Here is a 27,003-nt window from a genome sequence, read left to right on the forward strand (position 1 = left end):
GAACTGAGACTGGATACTGCTCATTTTTAATGGTAAGTTAAGAAAGTGTGGTCAGGGTCTATCGTCTTGCAGCTATATTTAAGTGAGCATTATGGCTATCAGTAAATATTCAATAATTATTGCAAAAGTGAGGACTTTTTTTTTTTAAGAGTAATATCCAAAAGCAAATGCAGTAGATCTACAGAAGCAGTGTGGTCTCATGAAAAGAGCATGGGCCTGGGAGTCAGAGAACCTGGGTTCTAATAAAGGCTCTGCCACTTGCCTGTTGGCATGGAGGAAGGGGATGAGAAGCGGTGCTGGGACAGGACAACAGGGATGGGGTGGGAGAGGAGGTTGGGGGCAATGCAAGGAGGGGAACTTTCAACCCCTTTCAACCCCTTCACTTGCTCCAGGCTCTATTTAAACTAGCTGCAAAACGTTTTCGGTTTTTCTCCCTAAATAGTATGGTCGGTCAGTGTAGGCCAGTCAACAGAAGTCATACAAATTCAAAATCGAATTCGGCAGTGAAAATACATCTTAAAGACAGGAAAAGAGCAATTATTTACTTACCAACAGAAAAGGAAACAAGTGAAAGCATGGAAAAAAGATAAACAAAACTTAAAATTCTAGCTTAGTATGAGGGGAGTAAGGGACTGAGAATCACATTTTTATAAAAGCAGCATTCCATCCTCTGTCCCAAGTACACGTTGGCTTTGAAGTCCACTGGCTTCTGCTTTTTCAACATCATGAAGCAGCTTTGTTTTCCTTTTGAAGGAAAGTTCAGCAAACTATGCACAACACGGTCCTTTAGGGATGCAACAATTAGCAGACAAAAGCAAAAGAGGAATTTTGGAAAATGGGTTTGATTTTCCAAAAGTTGTTTGAGCACTGAGTACAGAATGTTATCCTAAATGCCAAAAATATGCCGTAAAAAAAAATAATCTGTAAATGACCGGTTTAGGCTCGACATCTTCCATTAAATCCAACAGCCTTTAGCAGTATGTAGAATAATGACTAAGCATTTTTAACTGTGCATTTGCAAAATTGCAAAAAGGAAGGTATTCTTTTCACCAAAAAAAAAAAAATCAAGCAAAAATAAAACTATTCAAGTAAAAAGATGAGGAGGAAAGGACATAATCTCCAGGTTATAGTAGAAATTTGAATACTTAATGGTAGAAATGCTCATTAGAAACAAATTCATCATTTAATCAAAAACACCATTTGTCTAAACTTTTATGGCACTGCCTTCTCAAACAGTGAACTTTTCTTCTGGGTAACTAAAATTTTCTGTTGAACAGCATCATCCACATAAAAATATCTCACATTTCAAATCCGATTAGCCTCTCTTGCAAATTATAAGCAAAGCTGTAATGTTAGAGATATGGGATATGATGCAGTTTTGAAGGTGAAAAGGATAATAATGGGAAAGAGCCATGGATGAGTGAGTTGAAATGAAAGAAAGAGAATCCATTTTACTAGATTATCATCCTGGAGAGGGAGATGAGATTTAAGACTTATTTCTTGAAGGACAATAAAACATCAATCATCAAAATGCAATGCAGGTACAAATTATTACGCAGCCTTTAAAGGATGAAGATTTTGGCTGGTAAAAGCTGTTGAGATTGATTTCTGCTTATTGAGAATTTAAGGAAAGCTAGTGTTAAAAAGAAAATACTAAAGTTTTCCAGCCAAGCTAGACACACTAGATCCTAGAGCTAGACATAGATAGGTCATCACCTTGTATTTTTCTTCAGTGCAGTAACATGGCCACTGTTAGATAGAAATAAGCAATGATTAAGAAACTGACACTACTGCTATTTTTCATTTATCCATTAATAAGAAACTTATCAAAGATACTGGCTTTTCACGGAACTTTTTTTTTTTTTTTTTTTTTACTTATAGGACATATTCAGAGCTCTATTTGCATGATACTTTATTTTCCATCATGCTCCTCTGGTAAAGGAAGATGAGGCTCAAACACTTTTAAACTGCTCAGACAAACTGTAACAATAAGGAGAAGCTTTAGCTCTGTATCTGACACCTGTGCATTCTGGCTCTAATGTTCTCTATGTCTTGGTGGGCAGAAGATAAAATCCAGAACTTTGACACGTTCATCCAAAATGTATAAATGCAGCGCTCTTCGGTGAAGCTTCCATCAAAAGTTTTTTTTTTTAATAAGTTCATAAAGTGTCTCTCCTCAAAATAATTCAATGCATCCTGTATAGAACTCCAAAATTGGAAATACTCCAAAAAACAACAGGGGAAGTGAGCAGGGTAATGTGAGTAATAAACAGAGAAGAAAGGGAAGGGCAGAGAGTATAATGAACAGCAGGAAACAGTAAATTGAAATAACTGGCCCAGTGTAATTAAAGTACTATTGGTTGAAGGAGTGGAAATTTATCTCCACACAAGTTGATGTAGAACAGAGAGCACTATGAGGGAAAAATTTCAACCAGACATGATTTAGAATTCAATGAATACATCTATCAGCTGGAAAATGAGGTCATACTACAAATAAAAGGGGATATGGCAAAGCATAGTAACATTTTATATTTCAAGTAAAAGTGGATGTCTTACCTTCCTTTATTCTCCTTTCCTTTTATTTTGTTTTCTTGACTTTTTCCTCCAGTAGGATCCCACTCCACACAAAAATCTTCAACTTTCAGATTCAGATGTGAGGAGGAGCTGTCTAAACTGAAGTTGAGTGCTATTCAAGACAAAATTTCCACCTGGTTAACATATCGGCATATTTGTATCTTTAAATTTGCACGTCAAACATTGGGTCTGAGGTTCTGAACAAGCAATCGGTAAATACTGGGTGCTTACCATGTGCAGAGCACAGTACTAAGTGCTTGGGACAGTACGATACAACAGAGTTGGGCCATATGTTCCCTGCCCATTTCGAGCTTAGAAAACCAAAGCTGAGTTTTAAAACAACGTTCAGTAACTTGATAAAGCCCTCAAACACATGGCTGACAACTTCTCTAAATTCTGGCATTAAGTAAAGGGCCAGGATGTATCGCACTATATTGCTTCTCAGGGCTATTTATCTAGATGAAAGCTGCTCGTCACCAGTGGTCTTACAGAGATGTCAAAAGAACCATTTTTTTTTTAACGGTATTTAATCACTTCACTATGCTCCAGGCACTGTACTAAGCATGGGGTAGATAGAAGCTAATCAGGTTGGATACTGTCCATGTCCCACATGGAGTTCACAGTCTTAATCCCTATTTTACAGATGAGGTAACTGAGGCACAGAGAAGAGCAGTCAATGACTTGCCCAAGGTCACCCAGAAGACACGTGGTGGAGCTGGGATTAGAACCCAGGTCCTCTGATTCCCAGGCCTGGGCTCTTTTCCACTGTTCATTCATTCATTCAGTTGTATTTATTGAACGCTTACTGTGTGCAAAGCACTGTATTGGGCACTTCGGAGGGTACAACATAATAACAGACACATTCCTGTCACAGTGAGCTCACAGTCTAGAGGGGGAGACAGGCATTAATATAAAAAGATTAAATAAATAGGCTGTGCTACTTCACTAGCTGACCGGTATCCCCAAAGGAGTCTCATTTTGGAGTTGAGGAAACAGACACATAGAAGTTAAGTGATTTGCCCATGGCCAAGCAACAGGTAAGTAGTGGAGCCGGGATTAGAACCCAGGTCTAATCACTGAGAAGCAGCGTGGCCTAGTGGAAAGAGCATGGGCCTGGGAGTCAGTGACCTGAATTCTAACCCCAGCTCCACCATTTTCCTGCTGGGTGACCTTGGGCAAATCACTTAACTTTTCTGTATATATATATGTATATATTTTTTTAATGGTATTTGTTAAGCATTGTTATATGCCAGACATTGTTCTATGTTCTGGAGTAGAAACAAGCTAATCTGGACAAAGTCTCTGTCCCACATGGGGCTCCCAGCCTGAATCCCCTTTTTACAGATGAGGTAACAGAGGCACAGAGAACTTAAGTGACTTCTCTGTGAATCAGTTTCCTCTCTTTAAAAGGGGCGGGGGGGATTATATACCTGTTCTCTCTCCCCCTTCGACTGTGAGCCCCATGTGGGACAGGAATTGTGAAGGACCTGATTATGTGAGGTTATCGCAGCCCTTAGCATAGAATAAGGTGCTTAAATACCATGCTGCTGCTGATGATGATGACTGATACTGTATCCTCTGACACCCAGGCCCACACTCTTTCCACTAAGCCATGATGCTTCTCCAAGAGAGTGAGGGCTAATTGAGAAGACAAGGCCCCAGAACAGAGGCTTGAGGGATACAATCTGTTCTCAGAATTGCAAGCAAGAACTAATGTTCACTAGTGGCTTACCTAAGGAAAAGTATATAACAGTTCCCTGAGTCCAGATGGCTGTAATTTTTTTGAAACACTTAAATAAAGCTGAGATTAGATATGCATGGCTCCAACATCATTTTGGGGTCCCCCGAAATCACACATCCATCTGACCTCTACTTTGCTAGACAAAGAAATATTTTAAAAGTGTCTTTCATATTTTTTCCACATTCTCCATTTTCAGTGCTGCATGGTTAAAGGTTTGCTCTGCCGCTAACAATGAATTTTATTTGGAAAGCACCTCTAAAGGGAATAAAAACAAATTAAGTTTGGGTCAAAATGATAATACCCCTTAAAATGACCCTCCACTGAGTCTTTAGAATCAGCCTGGCCTTGTGGAAACAGCACAGACCTGGGAGTCAGAAGGCCTGGGTTCTAAACCCAGCTTTGCCACTTGCCTGTGGTGCACCACAGGTGAGTCACTTAACTTCTCAGGGCGCTCAGTTTCCTCATCTGCAAAATGGGGATTTACTACCTGTTTTCCTTCTCCCTTAAACTGAGGGGCAGGGACTGTGTCTGACACGATTATCATGTATCTAAACCCAGTGATTAGTACAGAACTTGACAAATGGGGCACATAACAAATACTACTATGACTATTATCATTATTATCATTATTATTAATAAATATGCACTGAAAGTTTTTACATGTAAAGGATCACGCAAACCAAGAGAGGCTGGTACCTTAAATTCGACAACAAACTAATGGCTTTCAACTACCAATAACACTAGGCACAAGTATACTAACACGGTCCGCATTGAGTTTTGTTTTTCCTCACAGAAGATTTATACTACTTATTTATACCACTTGGGATTTTATGCCCATTATTACCCAGGACTCAATTTTAATGTCAGTGTTAGAGTATGCTGCTATGGGATTATGCCACAAAACAGGAGTATATTCCATCATTCATAGAAAAACACATTATACATAGTTTTCATGTTCAAAGTAACTTCTACAGAATGAGTCAACTGAACATTTGCACCCTTGTATATTGTCTTTCCATCTATACAAATGTACCAGATTTTCTGCTATTCTCCACACCAATCACCAAAGCAAACATCAAATTCTGATATGCTGTCATCTTCTATTCAAATGATATACACAAGTTCAACTAAGTTATTTCACAAACTCACTCTCACCTTCCTGCTGGCAGCTCCATTACCTCAGGCAACTGAAGTCTTTAAACTGCTTAACTAATTCTGAAGAGTTACATAACTCGTTGTGACCAAAATGTAGAAAAATTCCACCTGACTTCTTTTGTAACCCAAGACCGGTCATGTTTTGTTAGCAAGACACATGTTCTCAGTATTCGAATATGCTATTCAACGTGCAAGAACTTCTTCTCAGCTTTGCAACAACTATTAAGTCAAGCGAGAATTTTTTTCCCCAGAACATAACCACCATGAGCATATATGAAACTAAAACCCTAGAACCTTAATATTATCTAAACCTATAATCACTTTATAATCATCTGATGGGGAGAGGTATATTAATATAAATTACGGATATGTACATAAGTGCTATGGGAGTGGAAAAAAAAGAAAAGAGGATTTAGTCACAGAAGGCCTCTTGGAGGAGATGCGCCTTCCGTAAGGCTTTAAAGTGGGGGAGAGTAATTGTCAGTTGGATATGAAAAGGGACGGCATTCCAGGCCAGAGGTAGGATGTGGGTGAGAGGCCAATGGCGAGACAGATGAGATCGAGGTACAGTGCGAAGGTTACCACTAGAGGAGCAAAGTGTACGGGCTGGGTTGTAGTGGGAGAGTAGCAAGGTGAGGTAGGAGGGGGCAAGATGATTGACTGCTTTAAAGCTGATGGTAAAGATGTCTGACATGGAGGTGGATGGGCAACCACTGGAGGTTCTTAAGGAGTGGGGAAACAGACTGAACGTTTTTGTAGAAAAATGATCCAGGCAGCAGAGTGAAGAATGGACTGGAGTTGGGACAGACAGGAGGCAGGGAGGTTAACAAGGAGATTGATGCAGTAATCAAGGCAGAATAGGATAAATGCTTGGATTAACGTGGTAACAGTTTGGATGGAGAGGAAAGGGCAGATTTTAGCGATGTTGTGGAGGGTGAACCGACAGGTTTTATGTGCTTGTGACCCGGTCTGTGGCAGTACAGAAACACAGTGAAACACACTGTGGGGATAGGAAGTAGGCAAATACAATAATGAAGAGAAAGACCTGTTGAACTTGACCCCTGACTGAATTTGGAGGATGAGAGACAAACGAGCATTACTTCATCAGGCTCTGAGGTCTTGGGCCAGGTGTTGTCCACATTAAGACAGTACGCTCCCACTAGACAGTAAAGCTTGTTGTGGCAGAGAACATGCCTACCAACTCTGCCGTATTGTACTCTCTCAAGTGCTAAGTACAGTGCTCTGCACACAGGAAACAATAAATACCACACTGATTAGGAGAACTTCAGAGAAGATAAATTTCCTCTTTGCCAAAGTGAGTCTGAGATGGTGGCAAGGCATCCAATGAGAAATACAATTTCTGAGATTGTAACCCCACCTGTCTATAGCTTCGATCATTCAGCTTTTAAAAGCCATCAGAGGTGAAATTTTATCCCATATTACAAAACCCTAGCCTACTTGCAAAGGCAGCGATATTGGCTTTCTCCCATATCTTTATTAATTATTTGTTTCACCTTTGGTCTCCAATGTTACTGGATCAGAATACTCTCCTGCCACAGCCTTGTTACACGCTCGTACTCGGAAGTTCATATATTTTGAGTCAAACTTTAAGCCTGAAAGATGTTGAAAGAATAAGAAACAAAAATAAGTTTTAAAAGCCTCTGCTTCAATCTTGCATACAGCAGCACAGCTTAAATAGTAACTATTTTTGTTGCACAGTAAAGAACTCTGATTTTATTTAACTCCCCAGGGAGGGGGGGAGGGTGATTTTTTTTGGTTCAGTTTGCAGGGCTGCTTTATCATAAGTAGGGGACTAAAACTACATTTTTCCTTTAAGTTAACTCTCTGACAGTAACAATTTTATGTAAAGGAGATGACACAGCCTTTACCGGATAGTGTATATTCAGTGGCCTTAATGTAGTCAATCGACTCCCAGCATCTCTCATCCTTGACTCGAGGAAGCCCATCAAAGTTGGTTTTCCTATATTCCAATATGAAGTGATCGATTTTGTTGTCTTCTTCTGGCATTCTCCAAGCAACATTTACAGTGTTGTCAACTACTAGGCACTCCACTGGGTCAATCATTGGAGCTTTGGGAACTGCAAGAGAAGAGCAATACAGCTATTAAAGCAGAAATCAAGTATTTATATTTGCCATCCAAACACTGGTACCTTCATTCAGGTTTTGAACGATTCTAAGGAAAAGGTTACAAAAAAAAATACAAGTGACATCATCTAGCATGTAGTAATCATGCTTATAAATTGCAAAGTTCCTTACCGGTTAGTCTTTGAAAACAACAGTCTTGATGAACAACTCTTTTCAATAGTATCTTATTTTATTGCAATTTTAAAGTGTTACAGCAGTTTCCTAATTGAGGAGATTCAGAAACAGAAATAAACTTCAGGCTAGTCTCCCATGCTTAGTTGTAAGTTTTTGTAGGCCTATCTCCTTGATTTTTATTAGCAGTTGGCAGAAACCCAGTGATCACATGCTACAAATGTAAAAACTGACAATCCCCAAAATGGTTGCATTTTGTTGGTTAATGGATGTATCACAGTATTTGTACATGTTGGTGCATTTGATCTTTCTTTTACCATCTGTAATCCTAAGTCAGAAAGCCATTAATTACAAAATTTGATTTGCTATTCTGAACATTTCGTACAGTGCTCTGCACACAGTAAGCACTAAGTACCATTGATTGACTGATATTTCCAAAATGAAGGGAATTACTTTGTGCCCAGCGATAGCCTAAGATTGAAAATATTAACCAAAATTTAGTGAACCATTATTTCAGGTGATTTTTGATAGGATTCTTCTACAAACAACAGACATCTTAATGTAATGTTAAAGCTATTCTTTGAAATGTCTAGAGATCTATAACTCCTAAGCCATACTATGAGACACTAAAGGAAGAAATGAACCAAGTAACCAGTGTGGCATTCAACCACACTCCTTCCTTTCAAGGCACACCCTCTGTATCTCCAGCAACATCTCGACATCCACGGATGTAATTTATGTGTGTGAGACTGCATGCATGCTCCCAAATGTCTGTTGGGTTTGAAGATGACACTACTGTGAGATTTTGGGAGAATTGCTGAAAAGCTCATTATGTGACTGACAATCCCGCAACAGATGTACTATTTGCATAACAACAGGTTACGTGGGAGGAACGGGACTCCAGTTCCACAGATGTCTCTGTGACCATGCACAACTGAGAAGTCAAGCAATTATGGCTCTGTTAATTGCTTTCAAGACCAAATAATACTTCAAACTACGATGCGAGACCAAAAAGTATTATAAAATTAATAAAGAGAAAACTCTCCTTGTAGGCGCCCTCAAATGTATTTCAAAAATGACAACATCAGATGTCAATTTTAAAGATAGATGGTGACATAAACAAAATTTTGCTGAGTTCAAAAGACTATTAAAATATTTAGCGATTGCAAATAGTTTCCATTGTTCAAACTATTCGAGTTTCAAATGGTTCTACACTTCCATCTAGAAATGCTTGGCTTTGTTACTACGGTTAACTCCCTTTATTTGTTGGGACATTTTTTTCTATCCCTTTAGCTGCCATGACATACTGTCACAAAATTCCCTATGCCCCACCAACTAAAGCACACATAAAGCAATCTGCTTTTTTTCCCCAAATATTAACAGCCAGAATGGCTATCTTTTCATAAAGAATTTATTCTATACATGATTTAAAAAGCCCTAAATGAAAAGGTTCTTGTCAAAAAGGCTAAATTTTCTCAACACAGAGTTTTAGACTGAATTTCAAACCTGGTATTCAAAGACATTTATCAAAAAGCCTACTTTTCCATAGAAACATGGATGGTCTAATTTAGCAGGCTGTACTCGAAAACCTGACAGCTGCTGATTCCTAGGGCTGAAAAGATAAGGTCTACTTTTTTTTCCTTTTTGGAGGGGAGCTGGTGAGAAGGGAGGGAAGGAGGGTTGTTGGAAAAGGATATTTTTTTTTTAAATTTCCTACTGGGTAACCTAATACTGGACATGTAATACTGGTTTAAAAATATTTTACAAGTTTGATGAGACTTAAAGATGCCACACTTATTAGTTAAGGAAGAGGAACGCAGAGCTTTTAAAAGAGAATTATATTCTTAAACAGATTGGCTTCTTTACATGTTTTCTTTTCTCCTTCCAAATGTATTTGCATTGAGATAAGATTCATGGGAAAAAAACGTTACCGATGGTTCAAGACTACAGATTGATTTGATCCCTCTAGACTGTAAGCTCCTTACGGGAAAGGAACAGTTAATTCTGTTGCATTGTATTCTCCCAAGCACTTAGTACAATGTTCTATGCATAGGTAAGTGCTCAATACCGTTAGAGCCAGCCATTGAATTAGAATGTGATCAGAAACTCCCTCCATCATCATTAACTCCATAGCAATGGTGAGCCATGTGTCCAAAAGATATTAGCAGCCATGACAACTCCCATATTAAATCATCTTAAAAGAATAACTTCTCAATTTAAAACAGGCAATATCGGAGCTGAGAAAACCTGCCAAACGTTTCCACTCAGAGCTGGGCCAAGGTAGAATCAAGGCCGCCATATGTTTCTCCTCTTCACTTTTTGATTCTATCTTTGCCTTTGGTCCCAGATGATGTCCATTTTGAGGCCACATTTGGGCACTCTGCCCAGAAGCAAAATGGCTTCCAGGAGTACCATACACTACTAGTGAAGGTCAAGAAGAGTCTCCACTTGGTAACCAGGCAGAGACCATGGCAGCCTATGAGTGACATGGAACTGAGGTGATGGGCAGACATTGGGGGAGGTGCTGCAACCCCTCGGTTCAAAGTTCAAGAAGGGATGGAGGTGGAGGATAAGTGAGAGAAGGAAGGGGAGAGGCAGAGAGAAAACGTGGGAGAAAAGAAGACACAGAACTAGACATGCAATGGGAGGGACTCAGAGAACTTGTGAGGAATGGGAAGGAAGGGGAAGAAGGGTAGAGGAGAAGAGAGAGGCCAAGAATGATTGTGAATGTCTGAGGGACAGTGAGAATTACAGGCCTCCCTGGTTTGTAGGGAATATGTTGACGCTTTTGGGGATGGCGGGATGCGATATGGCTGGCAGGAATAGTGGAAGAGAGGATTGAGAAAGGAGTAAATGAGATATAAGAAGAGAGTATTTTCTCACGAATATACTAGTGGACAGAGATAGAGGAGTTCTGACAGTGAAACAACTAGCCACTTCTGCCTCCTTTAGCTTGTGCTCTAACTTCATTTCTGACCTCTTCTTCTTGGTACTTCTGGCCCTCTCTACTCCATTCTAAAAAAAAAAAAGGGATCCAAATTCTAGGGAAAGAGGGGCACCTAAGCTCAGGGGACCAAAGCAGCATAAAAGACATTTACCTCTGACATTCCATCAGACACTCGCCCACCCCCTCCACTTTTAAGCATGTCAGACCAACAGTGATTACTAAGAGAAAATTCAGTGTATCAATACATTTGAATGAAATTCTCCATTCTAGAGAATGGAAACTGTTTACACTTAAAAATCATTAGCATACCATGTCATTGATGGGTGTTACATTCTTGGAGAGTGAGGACTTAGCCTATCTCACCTTGACTATTAAATCTGCCTCCTCGCTGACCTCCCTGCCTCCTGTCTCTCCCCACTCCAGTCCAGACCTCACTCTGCTGCCTGGATCACTTTTCTACAAAAACGTTCAGACCATGTTTCCCCACTCCTCAAGAACCTCCAGTCATTGTCCATCCACTTCCACGTCAAACAGAAGCTCCTTTCCATTGGTTTTAGAGCAGTCACCTTGTCCCCTCCTATCTTCCCACTGCTTGCCTACTACAACGCAGCCCACACACCTTGCTCCTCTAATGCCAATCCACTCACAGTACCTCAATCTCGTCTATCTCACCGCGGACCCCTTGCCCACATTCTGCCTCTGGCCTGGAACGCCCTCCCCTTTCTTAGCCGACAGACCATCATTCTCCCCACCTTCAGAGCCTTATTAAAATCCCATGTCCTCCGTGAGGCGTTCCCTGACTTAAGCCCTCATTCCCACCAATTCCTCTCCCTTCTGCGCCTTCCTTGCACTTGGATTTATATCCTTTATTCACCTTACAGGACTTATTTAAATAGCTGCAATGTTTTTTATATTAATGTCTATCTCCCCCTCCAGGCTAAGCTCCTCGTGGGCCGGGAACGTGCCTACCAATTCTGTTATACTGCATTCTCCCAAGCACTTAGTACAGTGCTCTGCACACAGTAAACATTCAACAAATATTACTGATTATGAGAAACAGTAAAAGGAAGTGGGTCCTAACTAAGAAAGTGAGGGAATGGATGTAGTAAAGGTAAATAGTAGTGGTAGTTAGTTGTAGTGACTATAGGCAGGGCAATTCAAGTTTTGCAAGCTGAAGAAACTTTTTACAGGCTTAATGGCTTTTGAAACAACTTCTAAGGTTGCTTTCAAGTCACTTGAAATTAATATTTACTCTACCTTTTGCCTGAAAGAATTAACGTAACTTTGAGCTGTGCAGTGTCTTTGCTAACTTCATTGATGGAAAGTTTCCAAGTCATTCCAGTTATTTATTAGAATAAATTAAATGGGATATTCTGAAAGATTTTTTTTTTCCATCTTTAAAGCCAACACATCCGGGATCACCTCTCACAAATATCCACCTAAATTATTATTTTTTCCAATGGTTTCCGAGAAAAGAATAATACTTAACATTAAAAACATTCTACAATCTTTCATGAATTTGGGGCTTTGTACAAATAAACAGTATAGAGCACACTATACTAGACTCAGAGGTTTTCCTCAATAAAGGCAACAGCTAAATCTTTCCTATCATCCTAGTCATTTAGTTATGTCTAAATGGTTAGGTCTAAATGGTCAGTATGACTACAGTGGTCACCACCTCCAAGGACTCTCATTGGCTTGGAGGCAGCTTCCGGGAATGTGCATGGCTAAGTCAATCAATCAATGATATTTATTGAGCGCTTATTGAATGCAGAGGACTGGACAAAAAGCTTGCCTGGGCTCCAACCAGCCTTTACTAATAATAATAATAATGTTGGTATTTGTTAAGCGCTTACAATGTGCAGAGCACTGTTCTAAACGCTGGGGTAGATACAGGGTAATCACGTTGTCCCACGTGAGGCTCACAGTTAATCCCCATTTTACAGATGAGGTAACTGAGGCACAGAGAAGTTAAGTGACTTGCCCACAGTCACACAGCTAACAAGTGGCAGAGTCGGGAGTCGAACTCATGACCTCTGACTCCGAAGCCCACAAAATCCCCTGCCTTCCCTAGCCCAGCTTCTCTCCTCCCTCCTACCCACTTGTCTCCCCTGACTACTGTCACACCCCAGCTCCCCATTCATCTTTCTTGGCCACCAATGATCCAGAGTGCCACAGCCTCAGTCAGTCAGTCAACTGTATTTATTGAACTCTTACTGTGCGCAGATTTTGGGATTACAAAAGAAGGGGGCGGGGGGAGAGGTACTGTAATTCACTGATTACCACTGTAAGCAGCACTTGGGAGAGTGCAAAAGAAGTGTTCTCTTACCTTTCTCTTCCTTCTCCCACCTTTCTCTTCCTTCTCCCACCTTTCTCTTCCTTCTCCCCTCCTTTCCTCTTTTTAATTTTCCCCCTCTTCTTGCTAATTCCCTACATAATAGTCCCTCCCCCATTTTGGGGGGTTGCAATTACGCAAGTAAATACAGTAATGATTTTTAATCTGTGATTTAAAGATGCTAAATGACACAGATATGGGATAGATGACGAACACCTGACTTCATCAACACGTACATCAATATAGTGAATCACTTGAGACTTCCTGCAGAAATACAACTCATTATTTGTTTCAAATGGGAAATCATCTGTAGAAGGAAAAAGTACATTACAACAACAGATCACACATTTTTATTTACCTGGCAAAAACTTCAAAGTATGGAGCATCTGCCTTTCCTGAGAGAAATCCACCATCAAATGAGTCATGTTGTCACTGACCTTTGGTTTCAAAGAAAGGCGAAAAGCTGAAGCCATTGTAACTCTACAGCAAAACAAATGTGATATTGTTAAAAAAAAAAGAAGCATGGGAGGGATAGCACCAAAATAATCTGCTCCTGTGTTCCTTTAAAAATCAATTTAGGCTAGACAATTCTAAATTGTTCTTCAATTTGGAAATCATGCATTACTCCCTCCCACCAACTTGAATATTCTGAATTATCAGCAGATACAACTCTAAGGGAACACAGCATAAGATTGCTCCTTCACAATTAAAATTTGACCAGAATGCTTCATTTTTGACAGGCTGTCATGGAAATTACTAAAGTTTTGAGACTCCACTGTAGGGATTGTTGCCTAATCCATTTCAAAGTTATGCATTTATTAAATGCTTGAATTTGGTATACAAAAGGGATTCTTTTGCTACAAATGTACTGAATCTGATGGACTTATTTCTTTGTCCATTACTAAAATAGGATTTAGACAGAAAGATCAGAGAAACCAGAAAACACCACTGATTCCATTTTACAGAATTACAAAAGCCATTTAAAAGCACTGCATAAAGGCTTTCAGGTCCTTTTTCGAAAAGAAAAATGGACTTGTAACCCCATTTTACAAAAATGGGCCATTGCCTGAAAACCCTTTTTTTTTTTTTTTTTAGAGACTATCTTCAAACTTGAATTTTCTAATTCCGATAACTATTATTTGTGAAAACGGCTCTTCACACTGGAAGTAATCATTCCTTTATTTCATTTGGGCAATATGGACAATATTAGGTATATACTTCTAAGAAAGAACCAATGGCATAAAGCAACCAAGCTCCTTATTACTAAGAAGGCAAGTGTTTTGTATTCTAATAGACTTTAATCCTTGGTTGCTTAGACTGCATACCTGCAAGAACAGGAGGTTAAATGGGACAAACTGATCAAGTGTCATGCATCCTGTCCTTTAGCACTTCTCATCCCTGAGGCAGCTCTAGCAACCCTTCCAGAAAAAAAACTACCTTGCCTATTGAGGTGCTTTCTCCTAAAATCCAAAATCTGCCTTGGGAAAACACTGGGCAGAGACGAGAGACTTAAAAACTCCAGACAGGTTGTTTCAAAGACAAAAACCCTAACCCACAAGTACGTTTTCATCTGTCAAAACGTTTAAGTTCCAACCTGGGACATGTAGAAAATACAATAAAGCCTGGTTGGACCAGGGGCACTAGGCAGCAGACTCAAATATCCCACTGGAAAGGGAGGAGGCAGAAGAAAAGGCAAGGGTCTCCCTCAGGACCGTCTCGGGCATAACCCAACTGTCTCAATGGTAGCCACAAGTAAAGACAGCAGAGGATAAGTAGGTTTGACAGCTGCCTCCTGGCGCTCTATGCAGTGGTCTTCAAGTCAACTTTGTCCAGCATTTCAGCAACTTTGGGAACTTCTCTCAGGGTCCCCCAAGGCCCACAGAGCCCCAGGAATGTTGTCGGCAGGGAATGTGTCCGCTAATTCCGTTATACTGAACTCTCTCAAGAGCTTAGCTCAGTGCTCTGCACACAGTCAGTGCTCAATAAATACCACTGATTGATTGATTGATGGAAGAGTGCAAGAAGGTGCCCAAATCATGTGCCATGACTCTCCTATGCAACCATAATGCCATTTAGTTTCCTTCCAAGTTGGCAGGGTCTCATGGGACTTGAGGTTGCTTCTGGTCTTACTGGGGGTAATTCTAATACCATGGGGCGGGGAGAAAGGTGGGATGGGGACATCTTGTCTCCTAAAACCAGTAGCCAGAGTTTACCCTAACCAGACTTAACTAATTAGAAATTTTAAGAGAAGCTGTAAAGGGCAATCAAATACCACAGAGGAAAGTGGAATCACTTTGGCTTTCAGCAACTTTTAAACTTCATCAAAATGGCAAATACTTTATAAAGAACTTTGCCAAGTGTATTATTACAGAATTTGTAACTGGCTACTATTTTTAGAGTATCTTTTACCAATCGTGCCCCAGTGTTCAGCCACAATCAAATTCAAATACAACATTCTATAGCACTGCTGTGAATTCCAAGAAAATTCAGTGTTAAATTGAAAAACCTTGTACCTCATTGTACTCTCCCAAGTGCTTGGTAAAGTGTTCTGCACACAGTAAGAGCTTCATAAATATGACTGATTGAATCATTCATTTCAGAACCTTCATTACATATAACATGGGTTCTGCTTCTCCCTTATCACTGGCTTGTTTGAAAGAAAAATTAGGGGAAAAGACTATGACATGGATTAAATGTAAGGTCCTCCCTCACCATCCCATTTCCAGCTAATTTTCATGCCATAAAAATATACATATAAGTGTATATACACATATGTCTGTGTATATGTACGTATACCTATAAATACATAGAGTTAACATAAACCCATTTTCAATTTTCTCAAAGACCTTCTTACCACATTAAGTTTTGGTTTTCCCCTTCCCGATTACACCTCACACCTGTACCCATACGTGCTCACAATCTATGTGACTGATGACAACGTTATTACATTCCCATGTGGGAACGTAGGTATTGGGTGTCATAACTATTCTTAAACCAGACCCTGCCCATTTTATAAAAAAAGAAATGACCCGCTAATCTGATTTTACGAGCGAGACTCATTGCTCTAAACTGTTTTAGTTTCAGCTACTTACTCTAATCTGAATTGTTCTCATGTACTTTTCTTATTGTCTATCAGTATCTATTTATAAATTGGCGGTTGCCTCCTTGTTCACTGCAAGTTATTAAAGTGTGCTGCTGTCATTTTAAATTGAAAATACCCATTGCTTCTTTTGGGTTCCTGCAACTCTTCTGCTGTATCATGCTCTTCTTTTTAGCACTTCACTGCAATAGTACTGTTGAATTTGAATGAGGGTATTTCTTACAGTTTAAAGGTTTTGCTGTGCATGCACTCTGAGTGTAGCTCATGTGCTGCGTTAGGCATATATAGACCCACTGTGCAACTGTCATATTCCAACACACCCAGCTGCTGCATTTTGCACTGACATTACTCCTCAAATAGATGTAATACATGTCATCAAGACACCAAAGCCAAAAGTACAGTTGCCAGTGCAGAAAATAAAAAAACATAAGCATTTCAATCTGACAGTTAAATTAGATATGCAGATATGTTTGGTCTCAGAGGAGAGACAAATCAATGTATGCAACAATTTTTAGGTGTTGGGGTCAACAGCGAGGACTTTTTAATATATTCTTATGTTAAATCTGAATTGTTACAATTCATAATATTTTATTATATTTTACATTTATATATGATCATGGACCTTTATTCAATGGTAACTACATATTTTTCAATAATCTGTTTTAATATAATTACATTGTTTGGGACTTTATTTTTGGAAACACATTAATATACTTGATTTCCAGTGGAAGGCTATACTTCGTTTAGCACTCGTTACGACACTATTTTCACAAAAGCAATTTAGACTACTAACTGGGATTTTTCAGTAAAAATTATGTGAAATGACTACGCCCATTGTGGCAGTAATAGTTTTTTTTCAAATACGGTCTGTCTTCTGTAATTTCATGTGTTTTCTGTTACTCTTTTCAAGCTCTATCACATCCAGAGACAAGCATTTTTCCCTGTTATATTTGAAAATATTACATTCACTCTCTTTACAGTAAGTTCACATGTGCCCCAGAATACAAAACTCCTGAATAAAAAAGCATTTCCGGCCAGGGGTGATATTTGCAGTCAATTTTAAAACCTGAGGTATTCTTAGCACTCGTCATCTTAATAGAAATCTTTCGTCTTTCACTGGCCTGTATTCTGTTTGCACTGCCGGTCCCTTAGGGTGTGTATCTTCGCTTATAATTAGGGTATGAATTTTTCCATTTTACCACACTTTCTAAGCACTTAGTACAGTGTTCTGCACATAGTAAGCGCTCAATAAATACCACTGATTGATTTCCAGGCAGCCGATTAACTTTTTTTTAAATCAAGCAAAACCTACCAAAAAAAAAGTCTGGATTGTGTACATCTACGTGGAGCATCTTTGTGCTTTCCCGGCTCCCTCTCCCCATTTAGGGCTCTATCTGTGGGAAGGTCCCAGCCGTGAGCAACTCCTGTACACTTCCTGCCTTTGTATCAGGTAAATTACACTGGTAACCTCCCTACCTCCATAGCTCCCTTTGCAGGGATACCCTCTAGACTATGAGCTCATTGTGGGCAGGGAACATGTTTGATGTTATACTGTACTCCCCCAAGCACTTCGTACAGTGCTTTGCACACAGTAAGTGTTCAATAAATACGATTGATGATGATGATGATGATAATCTCCTGCAATATAACATTAAAAAAAAAACAGTTCCCTTTTTAGAATCAAGCAGTCACTGCATATTTTACCACACAGCAGATGGCAGTAACTTGTTTATAGGAACTGACTTCTTAAAAATGAGCCTCTCATCTCAGTTTCTCCGCAGCTGGTTTCTTTGCCAATTTTTCCCGTTCCTCTCTGGAACTGCTCCTCTTTGACACTAATAATTGGAACTGGCAGCTGGTAAATTTGTAAGAAAGATCTGGCAACAGTTGCTACCCATACTACCCTCGCTTTCTTGTGGCATCCACCCCCACTCCCGCTTCATATATTTTCCTCTTACAAATCAATGGTATTTCCTGAGTGCTTACTGTGTGCAGAGCACTGTGCTAAGCACTTGGGAGAGTACAACACTCTTGGTAGACACATAACCTGCTCACGATGAGCTTATGGTCTAAAGGACTGTAACCCAACTCTATTCCGCCTAACTGAATATACTTAACACCCTGTGCAAACCCTACAAACTCTCTTTCTGCACGTGCATTAAGGTACTTTTTTTTTAATTCATAAAAAATTTTTAAGGTGGGAGAAGTCCCGGACGAGGAGTGATTAATAATTTTCCTCATCCCTATCTTCCTCCATACATATCCCCTATTGAGAATAGACTGAAATTTAGAAATGTGTTTGCCTCACTGGTCCCCACTTCTTTAACAGGTGTTCAACCGTGGAATAAGATTCGCTAAACAAACTCTTAAGTGCTTTAGTAGCTGTGCTGTACATCTTAGAAGTCAAATTTTGTTCACAAAGAATAGCTTTAGGTTTGGGTTGGGAAGTTTTGTACTGTCAAGCGCTCTAGCTTAATGCCTTCTCCAGGTTAATTGCAGATTTTCCGGTACGGGCTGTTCCATTTTAAAAGCTGGACACTTTCCCCTCCTGTATTCAATCCTCTCAGAATGTGAACAGAAAAATCCCATCTGCTTTGATTTCTCTAGGTCTACAAGTCCCACTTTCTAAGTCTGTAAATTTCTTAAATTTTAAGCAAGAAGTTTTTTTCCAGAGGCAAAATAGTGAATCTAATACTCAGGCTAATAAATACTACCCCCCCATGAATGGACCTTGACAGGTGTGAATGGATGTCTTGTCCTTGGGCTTTGTTTGATCCGTTTTGTCTTTTGGATTTTCAAGTACAGTCAGATCTCAGTATAGCGCCACAGTATGATCCTCAAAAACACTGGCTGTATCATGAATGACAAGCATGGGGGACTATTTCCCACAGACAAATGCTATAAATTGGAACCTGTTCCAGAACCTCTGGAAAAAATGACATTCCACTATACGCTTGACTTGAGGGCACCTTGAGGGCAGCGATCTTGTCCACGCTTATCGTACTCTCCCAAGCACTTAACATTGGGACAGTGAATACGTCCATTCTGATTACCGTGCCTCTAACCTCTTAGTACGGGGCTTAGCGCATAATAAGCCCTCCCCATCCAGGACTACCTGCTCACCACCACCATTATTCCCAACCCCAGGATGCCTGCTTGCCAATTTTCATTGCTGCAGCACTCAGCCATATTATGTTCTATGTCCTTGGTTTGTGTCTCTTCAGTTCTTGGAGCTTGGCCACCCCTGTTAGAGCACAACATGACTGAAAAACAATTTCATTTTTGATTTCAAAATGAATATTGGAATAAAAAAGTAAAGTGGTTGTTCGGTACCATACCTATCTTTGATCTGTCTGGCAGCCTTGGAGCAAATCAGGGAGAAGAGAGAGAAGGCAGTTAGTGCTTTCATGCAAGGTTCAACTGCAGTGACATGCAAGAAAAGTTAGAATACAAATCCCAAGTCAGTCTAGTTCAAATTCACAAGAAATTCAAACGGTAAGAAACTGTTTAATGTGAAAAAACATGTCTTTTGCACATTCATTTAAGCTTGCGTTAAATAGGGTGTTAGAAATGCAGTAATAGATCAGGATACAGAAAATCAGTTCAAAAGGAGAAGTGGACATTTCAAACTGATTCCAAATGAACAAGAATACGTTTCCTCCTCTGGCTAAGAATTTTTGATTAAATCACTCAAGTTCGTTTCATTCCCTAAGAATCCGGGGTGGGGGGGAGGGCGGGCGGGGAGGGAAGTGAATGAGGAGGGGAATCCTTAAATTGCCTGTTTTTATTTGCTATCATTTTAATTCTGTAAAATATTTTAAAAGTTCTCTCAGCTTTGAACATGGTCTCTTGGCATATCCAGAAATTGCAAAGAAGCAGCAGCAGGACTTGATCGAAATTACTCATTTTTGTTTATCAACTGGTGTTCCTCCAAAAGAAAAGGAAAGAGCCAGACATTTTACTGCCCCCATCAAACCAAAGTTAGGATGACTGAGTTGATTTAGACCAAGATAGACTGATAGTGAAAGTGGGACAGAGCAAGGGACTGCAGTTCTGTGCTATCTGGCTAACCCCATCTGTTTACTAAAATTGGTATGTCTGTACCGTCTGGGGTTTCTCTGGGAGAAAATGTTCTTCAAGGTTTATTAAGTCAACCTTCCTACATTAAGAGAAATTTAGAGCACAGGCCCGGGATTCAGAAGGGTCTGCATTCTAATCCCAGCTCCATCACTTGTCTGCTGTGGGACCTTGGCCAAGTCACTTCACTTCTCTGGACCTCCATTTCCTCATCTGTAAAATGGGGATTAAGACTGTGAGCCCCACATGGGACAGGGATTGTACCCAGCCAGATTAGCTTGTCTCTACCTCAGCAGTTAGTACAGTTCCTGGCACATAGTAAGCGCTTAACAAATACCATAAAAAAAGTAAGATAAAATTAAAGTCACAGGTCTCCTATTTATGATGTGTGTTCTTTGTCCTTATGCCCATCCTTGCAGCTAGTATGAAAAGGCTGTGCTTGAGGATTCTCTTTACAGAGCCTCAAGGTCTTGAGGGGAAAGAATTACATACATTTAATCAAAAAGAAATGTATTTCTGCTAGGGATTCACCTCTCAATATTTCCTTAGTGATTATCACTAGCTTCATGCAGACAATGGAGGTGGTTTCCTGGTCTTCTCTCCCTCACCCCTTTTCAGGATTCAGACCGCAGGGACACTCTGGTCTCAACAACTTGAGTCTGCCGAGATCTGAGACCTAACAGATCCAAAAGAGCCAAGACTCTCCCCTTTGCTCGGAATGGCGTTCTGCACATGGTAGGTGCTCAGTAAATATTACTGAGTCACGAAGCTGGGACTGAAGAAGTAGTCCCAGGTTTTTCCATCTCCATTCCATGGCTAATAGCTCCTTTCAGAAGAGCCATCTGCACCCTCCCTCAGCCTCCCCACCCCTCCTGTCTCACCCCAGCACTACCCTTTTATGTACCAGAGGGCCGGCACTGCCTCTTCCAGGCAGTGCCGAGGATGAAAGCGTAGGGGCAAGACCTGGAGCGGCAAACAGAAACCCTGGGGGCTCAGGAGATGTTCTCTTCCATGCTGTTGCCACTGTCCAACACCTCCCAGCTTTTCCTCTGCAGCTGTTCTGCTTGGCCAGTGGATTTTGAAGACGACTGCCTGTCTGCAGCCTGCCTGCCTCATTTCGGTCTGAAGTTTTATAAAGCTACTGGAAAGAGTTCTGCCACAAGAGCAGAAGTGGCAAAAGAAGGGAGAGCCACTGGATATCAGTGAACAGAGACACGGCAGGGGTGGCAGCAGTGCTACCCTGACCAGGGAGTGAGGAGGTCACACAAGGCCAGAATGGGGAGAGAAGAGAGACCAGAGCAGACCAGGCCTTCAGCACGGGGTACCCCTAGACCTCCTGGCCATAGGCCCTAGCAGGCCTCAGGCTGAGGTCTGTTTTACGAGGAACTGGGGGTTGTAGTCTGGCTTGGTGTGGGTGCTATTAGAATTTACAGAATCCTGAAGAAAAAGGCCAAATCCCCTTTTATTATTCCATTTAATCCTCTCCTCGCATTCCGATACAAAAGTTTATGCCTCAGACAACCTCGTCGGCGATTGACTCTTTGAGAGAGAAATACTTAGTGGTATTCGCCTGCAGCGGCTGCGCGCGCGCACTGCCGTCCATACATCCTTCAATTTTAAACCTGTAAAACTGAGCAGCAATGTCATTTATTTATTATTTATTTATTAATTATTGGGAATTTATTCCGGGATGCAAAACTCAAACAAGCAGCTCAATACCCCGGTGAACCCATGGATGACTGACGACCCATTTAGCCACGAGCCTCCATTTAGTGAGGACCCTTGTTATTGCTTCTCAGAAATAGTTCAAGTCAAATATACACATTCCTTAAATCTGATTCAGGCATAATCCAAAAACCCGGGCCAAAATCCAAACTATGTTTTTGAGGGTTTGTTTAATGTAAACAGATAACTCGCTTATATTAACACAAAAGGACTTTGGGCAAACATTTTCCTACTTTAATCAAAACCCAAAGAACTGTGTTTTTTGTTTACAAGAGCTACCAAGTGAAACCATAGGGTTTACCACTATTGACAGTATTTACATGTAAAAATTAAAGCAGATGTTTCAAAAATAGAATCAAACCTAGCTATTGCCTACGTTTCCAATCCTGTTATAGTGTCACACAATACTGTGTCACATGTCACACAATACTGTGTCACAGTGTCACACAATAGTGTCACACAATAAGAGAAGCAGCGTGGCGCAGTGGAAAGAGCACGGGCTTTGGAGTCAGGGCTCATGAGTTCAAATCCCAGCTCTGCCACTTGTCAGCTGTGTGACTGTGGGCAAGTCACTTCACTTCTCTGTGCCTCAGTTCCCTCATCTGTAAAATGGGGATTAAGACTGTGAGCCCCACGTGGGACAACCTGATTCCCCTGTGTCTACCCCAGCGCTTAGAACAGTGCTCGGCACATAGTAAGCGCTTAACAAATACCAACATTATTATTATTATTACTTGCAGTGAAATTAATATGTCATGGAGACAAAACTAGTTTTTTCAAAACAAAAACAAAAATGTTTCTAGATCTCTTCATCCCTAGATAAACGTTTCCATGATCTCTTCTGCCACTCCTACTGGTCCATGCTCACCCTTTTCTCTCCAGGGTTACTCTACCCACTCAACCCCAATGCCCCGCATTGCCCTTTGTCCTCTTGCAACACATCTGCATCTACCCTCACTCTTACCTCCAGCCGAATCCCTTACAGAGACCATGTCCAACCTGATGAACTTGGATCTACTCCTGTACTTAGAACACTGTTCGGCACATAGTAAGTGTTTAACAAATAAACCAAAAAAAAATTCACTGTGAGCCGATGGCATTTGGTTATAACCAGAGTAACTCTAATACCCAGTCTATGGGTGTGTGAGTGTGTTTCCCACACACACACCACCCCCCACCCCCTTATGTGCAGCAGTTGCTAAGTGTCCTGGAAACACTGACCTGAAGGGAAACATTGACCTGAAAGGAATCTCCCCACTGATGGGAGAGGTTTGAGGCAGCAGAGAGAAAGTCAATGGCCACTTTGCTTCAATGGGGGCACATATTTGGCCTGCTGGCATCTCCATTAATCTCTAAGCTCTGAGACGGCAGGGATCGCGTCTACCAACTCTATCAAATTCTCCCAAGAGCTCAGTACAGTGCTCAGCATAGAGCAGGTGCTCAGTAAATACTATGGATTGACTGAGGTTGCACAGTCAACCCCGGCCTCCAGCTAAATGAATACGGGAGAACCACTAGGGCCAGGAGTGGCACGTTGGAACCAAATGCACAGCCCAGACTTCTGGGTTCCTATGTTGAGCCCTGGTATTTCCAATCCCCTCATCCTGCCTTCAGGATGAGGGAGGGAGAAGGCTATATTGACAATGATGGAGTCTCACATGGAGAGGCGAGCCTTGGTCCAGTGACAAAAGACTTCGGGACTGAAAACCTGGCCAGAAGAATTGATTACCTCTTAAGTACTTTGATACTCACCCCATCCCCAGCCCCACTGCACTTATATATACAGCCTTATATTCTGCAGCTTCCCCTACCTGTAATTCAGTTTAACGCCTGTCTCCCTCACTAGACCATAAGCTCTTTGTGGGCAAGGGATCATATCTACCAACTCTATTGCACCGTACTCTCCCAAGCGCTTGGTACAGTGCTCAGCACACAGAGAGGGCTTAGCAAATATGGTTGATCGATTGACTGTAGTGCTAACGGTGCAGAGCAGGATGGGGAAGAGGAGGGAGGGAGACAGAGATTGGAAGGTCAATGGAGGGATGCTGGTGACAGGCTTGCTCCTGTTGAGCATTGGGGCTATGGATAAAAGTAGTCTCTGGCCTATCCCCTGAACCCTCTAAACTGTAAGCTCAATCCCATAGGGCTGGTGTCTCTTCCTCAGAGTGAATTAATGAAATGTTTGTAAAGTGAAAGTACTTTGAATGCCTCAAAATAAAATTGCAAACATACCAAAAGTGAGATTTAGCTAAATAAGAGCTTTCGAAAAAAAAATTGTCCATTTGCAAAGTATCTGCAGGCCATAGAAATTAAAAAGTTGCAGAACCACCAAATTCTCACCAGTCCTTTTTACCTCTTTCACCCTAGACTTATGATATAGAGTGAGAGAAAATTTAATTTTTGGATGTACTATATCGCAGTTTAAGTAGCACTGATGAGCAGGTACAGGTTTGTAGTGTTTTGTTTTTTTAATTTACATGCAAGTCACCCTAAACCAATCTTAATAATAGCCTTTCTGGTGTGCTTTTCTATTAATTTAATATATTTGTGACACTTGATTATACTAGGGTAGTTCTACATAAGCCAAATCTGGCAAAATATATGATCAAATCAATTAAGATGCATCTTAAAATATAATCAAATTTGCTATAATGCATTAATGGTATCTATCTAGTCAACTTTCTTCAAGAGGAAGAAAGTTGAAATCCTGCTTTTTCAGAATTCAAGATCCAAGTGTTTAATCTTCCCTGGAGTTCTTCCAAAAATATTCAATAGATATTAAAGCATCACTTGTGGTATATAAGTAACTCAGTGCATAATACACAATTGCAAACAGATGCCATACCAGAAAGAGCAAATAAAAATAAGTCCATCTTATGACCAATTCATGGCTGTGTAATGGCACTGTGTCATCCTATTCTTTTATCTTGTTCTATCAAAATCGTGCACTAGTAAGTCATGCTTTGGCCGATATGACTACCTCAATTTCATCCTCAAAATATCTCTGTAAGGTAGGAAAAGGCAGCTATTATCCACATTTTACAGATTAGGAAGAGGACACAAGTGATTTATCTAAAGTCATATAGCCCGCCAGCCCCTTGACTATAAGCTTGTTGTGAGCAAAAAACGTGTCTACCAACTCTGATACACTGTACTCTTCCAAGCACATAGTACGGTGCTCTGCACACATTAAGCGCTCAAGAAATATGATCCACTGATTGATTGCCAGACCTGTGCTCTTTCCAGAAAGTAATTGTATACTGTTCGGATTTTTGTATTGATCAGCAGGATCATGGATCTAATTTTAATTAACAGAAAACAATAAAGACTATTCAATTTTCATTTATTTTGCCTTGAAAAATGAGATACTTAGAAGCTTGATTTTAAAAGACTGGGAGAGCAGAAGAAAAAGCAACTAAAAAAATGGAGCTTATGAACTGCCAAAAGAAAGGTTTCTTTAATCTTAAATTCACTGTAAATATTCATTGGTTACATTCCAAAATGCAAATTTAATGAAAAGAAAGCACAATTTTTTCTAGATTTATTGCAGCTCACTATAAAGGTAGTGTTCAAAGGATAACCACTGGTAATTGACACAAAATACCTTGATAAGAGCATTGATGTAATACAATTACCAGAATTTATCTTTGCCAACTGTGCAATTTAACTGATTTTCCATTCGTTTACCACTCAGGTTCCATACATTCTCTACTCAATTTGGCTGTGCTGTAAAAGCTATTCCATCAGAGACCTCGAACAGTTAATGGTTTTTAAATTACCTATTACAGTTTCAGAATTTGTGACCTCTTAAAGATCAAAGAGCATGAATTGAAATTAGTTGCTTCGTTTCACCTTTTTACATTTGTAAAAATGATAGAAACATGCATGAACTCTCAATAGCCAACAACTACATTTTCGTTTTTCCAAGTGACGCCCCTCCGCCCACCCGCCCCCCACCCCTCCTAAATTTAGTCTGGCACTGAGCAATGGTACAAAGCACCGCAATTAAAGCACATATTGTTAAACATGCATTTTAAACCAAGTGCACTGCATTTTCTCAGGCTGCTCACTAAAGTAAGTCTGACCATACTGCAGGAGTTGTTAGTTACCGTCAGTTTGACTTGAACTCCTTTCCCATCTTCATTTCTCTAATTAGGCTATGGCTAACATAAAGGTATACTCATATAGTATGACCTTCATGACCAAGTACTTTGAAACAAACCAACAGAGGAAAAGGTAACATAGCTGGAGAAGAAAAGAGGAGCGACTTCTTATCCAGGCATCTGAGAAATTGAGTCTCAGAACAATTCACTTAAAAGACGTTTTAAAGTAATTAAAATGCACTGGGTAATTTGCTAACAACTCCAGATTCGAACTATTTTATTTCCCTTTCAGCATAGTAATTCAGCCCAGTTTCTATCAGTATTAAGGACATGAACAAAAGCCAGCAAACAAAAATAGCCACATTTCTATATTATTTTCCCTTTTTGCCACAGCTTATTAGTAGTTGTATTTTTACCTTTGAGAATTCCTCGTGTTCCTTTATGTCTAGTGATCGGGTAGCAAATTCTAGGAGCTCTTCTGAATTTTCTAAGGCATTAGTACACTGACTAAGTTGATTCTAAAAAGGAAAAAAAAACCCACCAATGAGTAAAAAAAACTACCTCAGTATGATGTCATGAACAACACAATTTAGATCTTTAAATTGATTAAATTATGTATCATTGGCTTCTAATAGCCACAAATGTGACTTTTTTCTTATCACTTTCAGCTTCGTTCTTTTCCTCGCCCGACTTTTGTTTCCTCATTTTCCTCTTTCCATTACACAAGCAGTTAGGCCTTGTCTCCCAAATCCAGTTAAAAGGATCTAATGCTTAGTTTGGCCAGTGGCCACTGTTGGGAACAAATTCGGCACACAGAAAATGCCCAACACTCACCCTTCTAACCATAAATGATAGCTTGCAGAGACGGAATTCTCTAGATGACCCAGCATTTCAATCCTTCAGACACACATACCTCTTCCTTTCAAACATAGATGACCCAGCATTTCAATCCTTCAGACACACATACCT

At 40.3% G+C, this 27,003-nt stretch overlaps 1 protein-coding gene across 4 annotated transcripts in view; it reads right to left on the minus strand.

Annotated features, from left to right (window-relative positions):
* FSD1L (fibronectin type III and SPRY domain containing 1 like) overlaps nucleotides 1-27,003 on the minus strand; it is a 57,724-nt gene that overhangs the window by 17,583 nt on the left and 13,138 nt on the right. For 2 of the 4 annotated variants that reach the window (XR_003756055.2, XM_007670637.3), the window contains exons 4-10: nucleotides 26,451-26,552; nucleotides 19,468-19,490; nucleotides 13,388-13,509; nucleotides 7,360-7,569; nucleotides 6,985-7,083; nucleotides 2,557-2,686; nucleotides 1,717-1,749 (exon numbers count right to left, since the gene is read on the minus strand). Coding sequence is in view for 3 of the 4 variants with exons in the window: in XM_007670637.3 (XP_007668827.1) it covers nucleotides 1,717-1,749; nucleotides 2,557-2,686; nucleotides 6,985-7,083; nucleotides 7,360-7,569; nucleotides 13,388-13,509; nucleotides 19,468-19,490; nucleotides 26,451-26,552 (719 nt within the window). In the remaining variant the exon portion in view is untranslated. The remainder of the gene's footprint in view (nucleotides 1-1,716; nucleotides 1,750-2,556; nucleotides 2,687-6,984; nucleotides 7,084-7,359; nucleotides 7,570-13,387; nucleotides 13,510-19,467; nucleotides 19,491-26,450; nucleotides 26,553-27,003) is intronic. The other 2 variants (XM_029056171.2, XM_007670638.3) reach the window with 1 other exon arrangement.

The sequence above is a fragment of the Ornithorhynchus anatinus genome, chromosome X5, assembly GCF_004115215.2.
Source record: "Ornithorhynchus anatinus isolate Pmale09 chromosome X5, mOrnAna1.pri.v4, whole genome shotgun sequence".
NCBI classification, from domain to species: Eukaryota; Metazoa; Chordata; class Mammalia; order Monotremata; family Ornithorhynchidae; genus Ornithorhynchus; species Ornithorhynchus anatinus.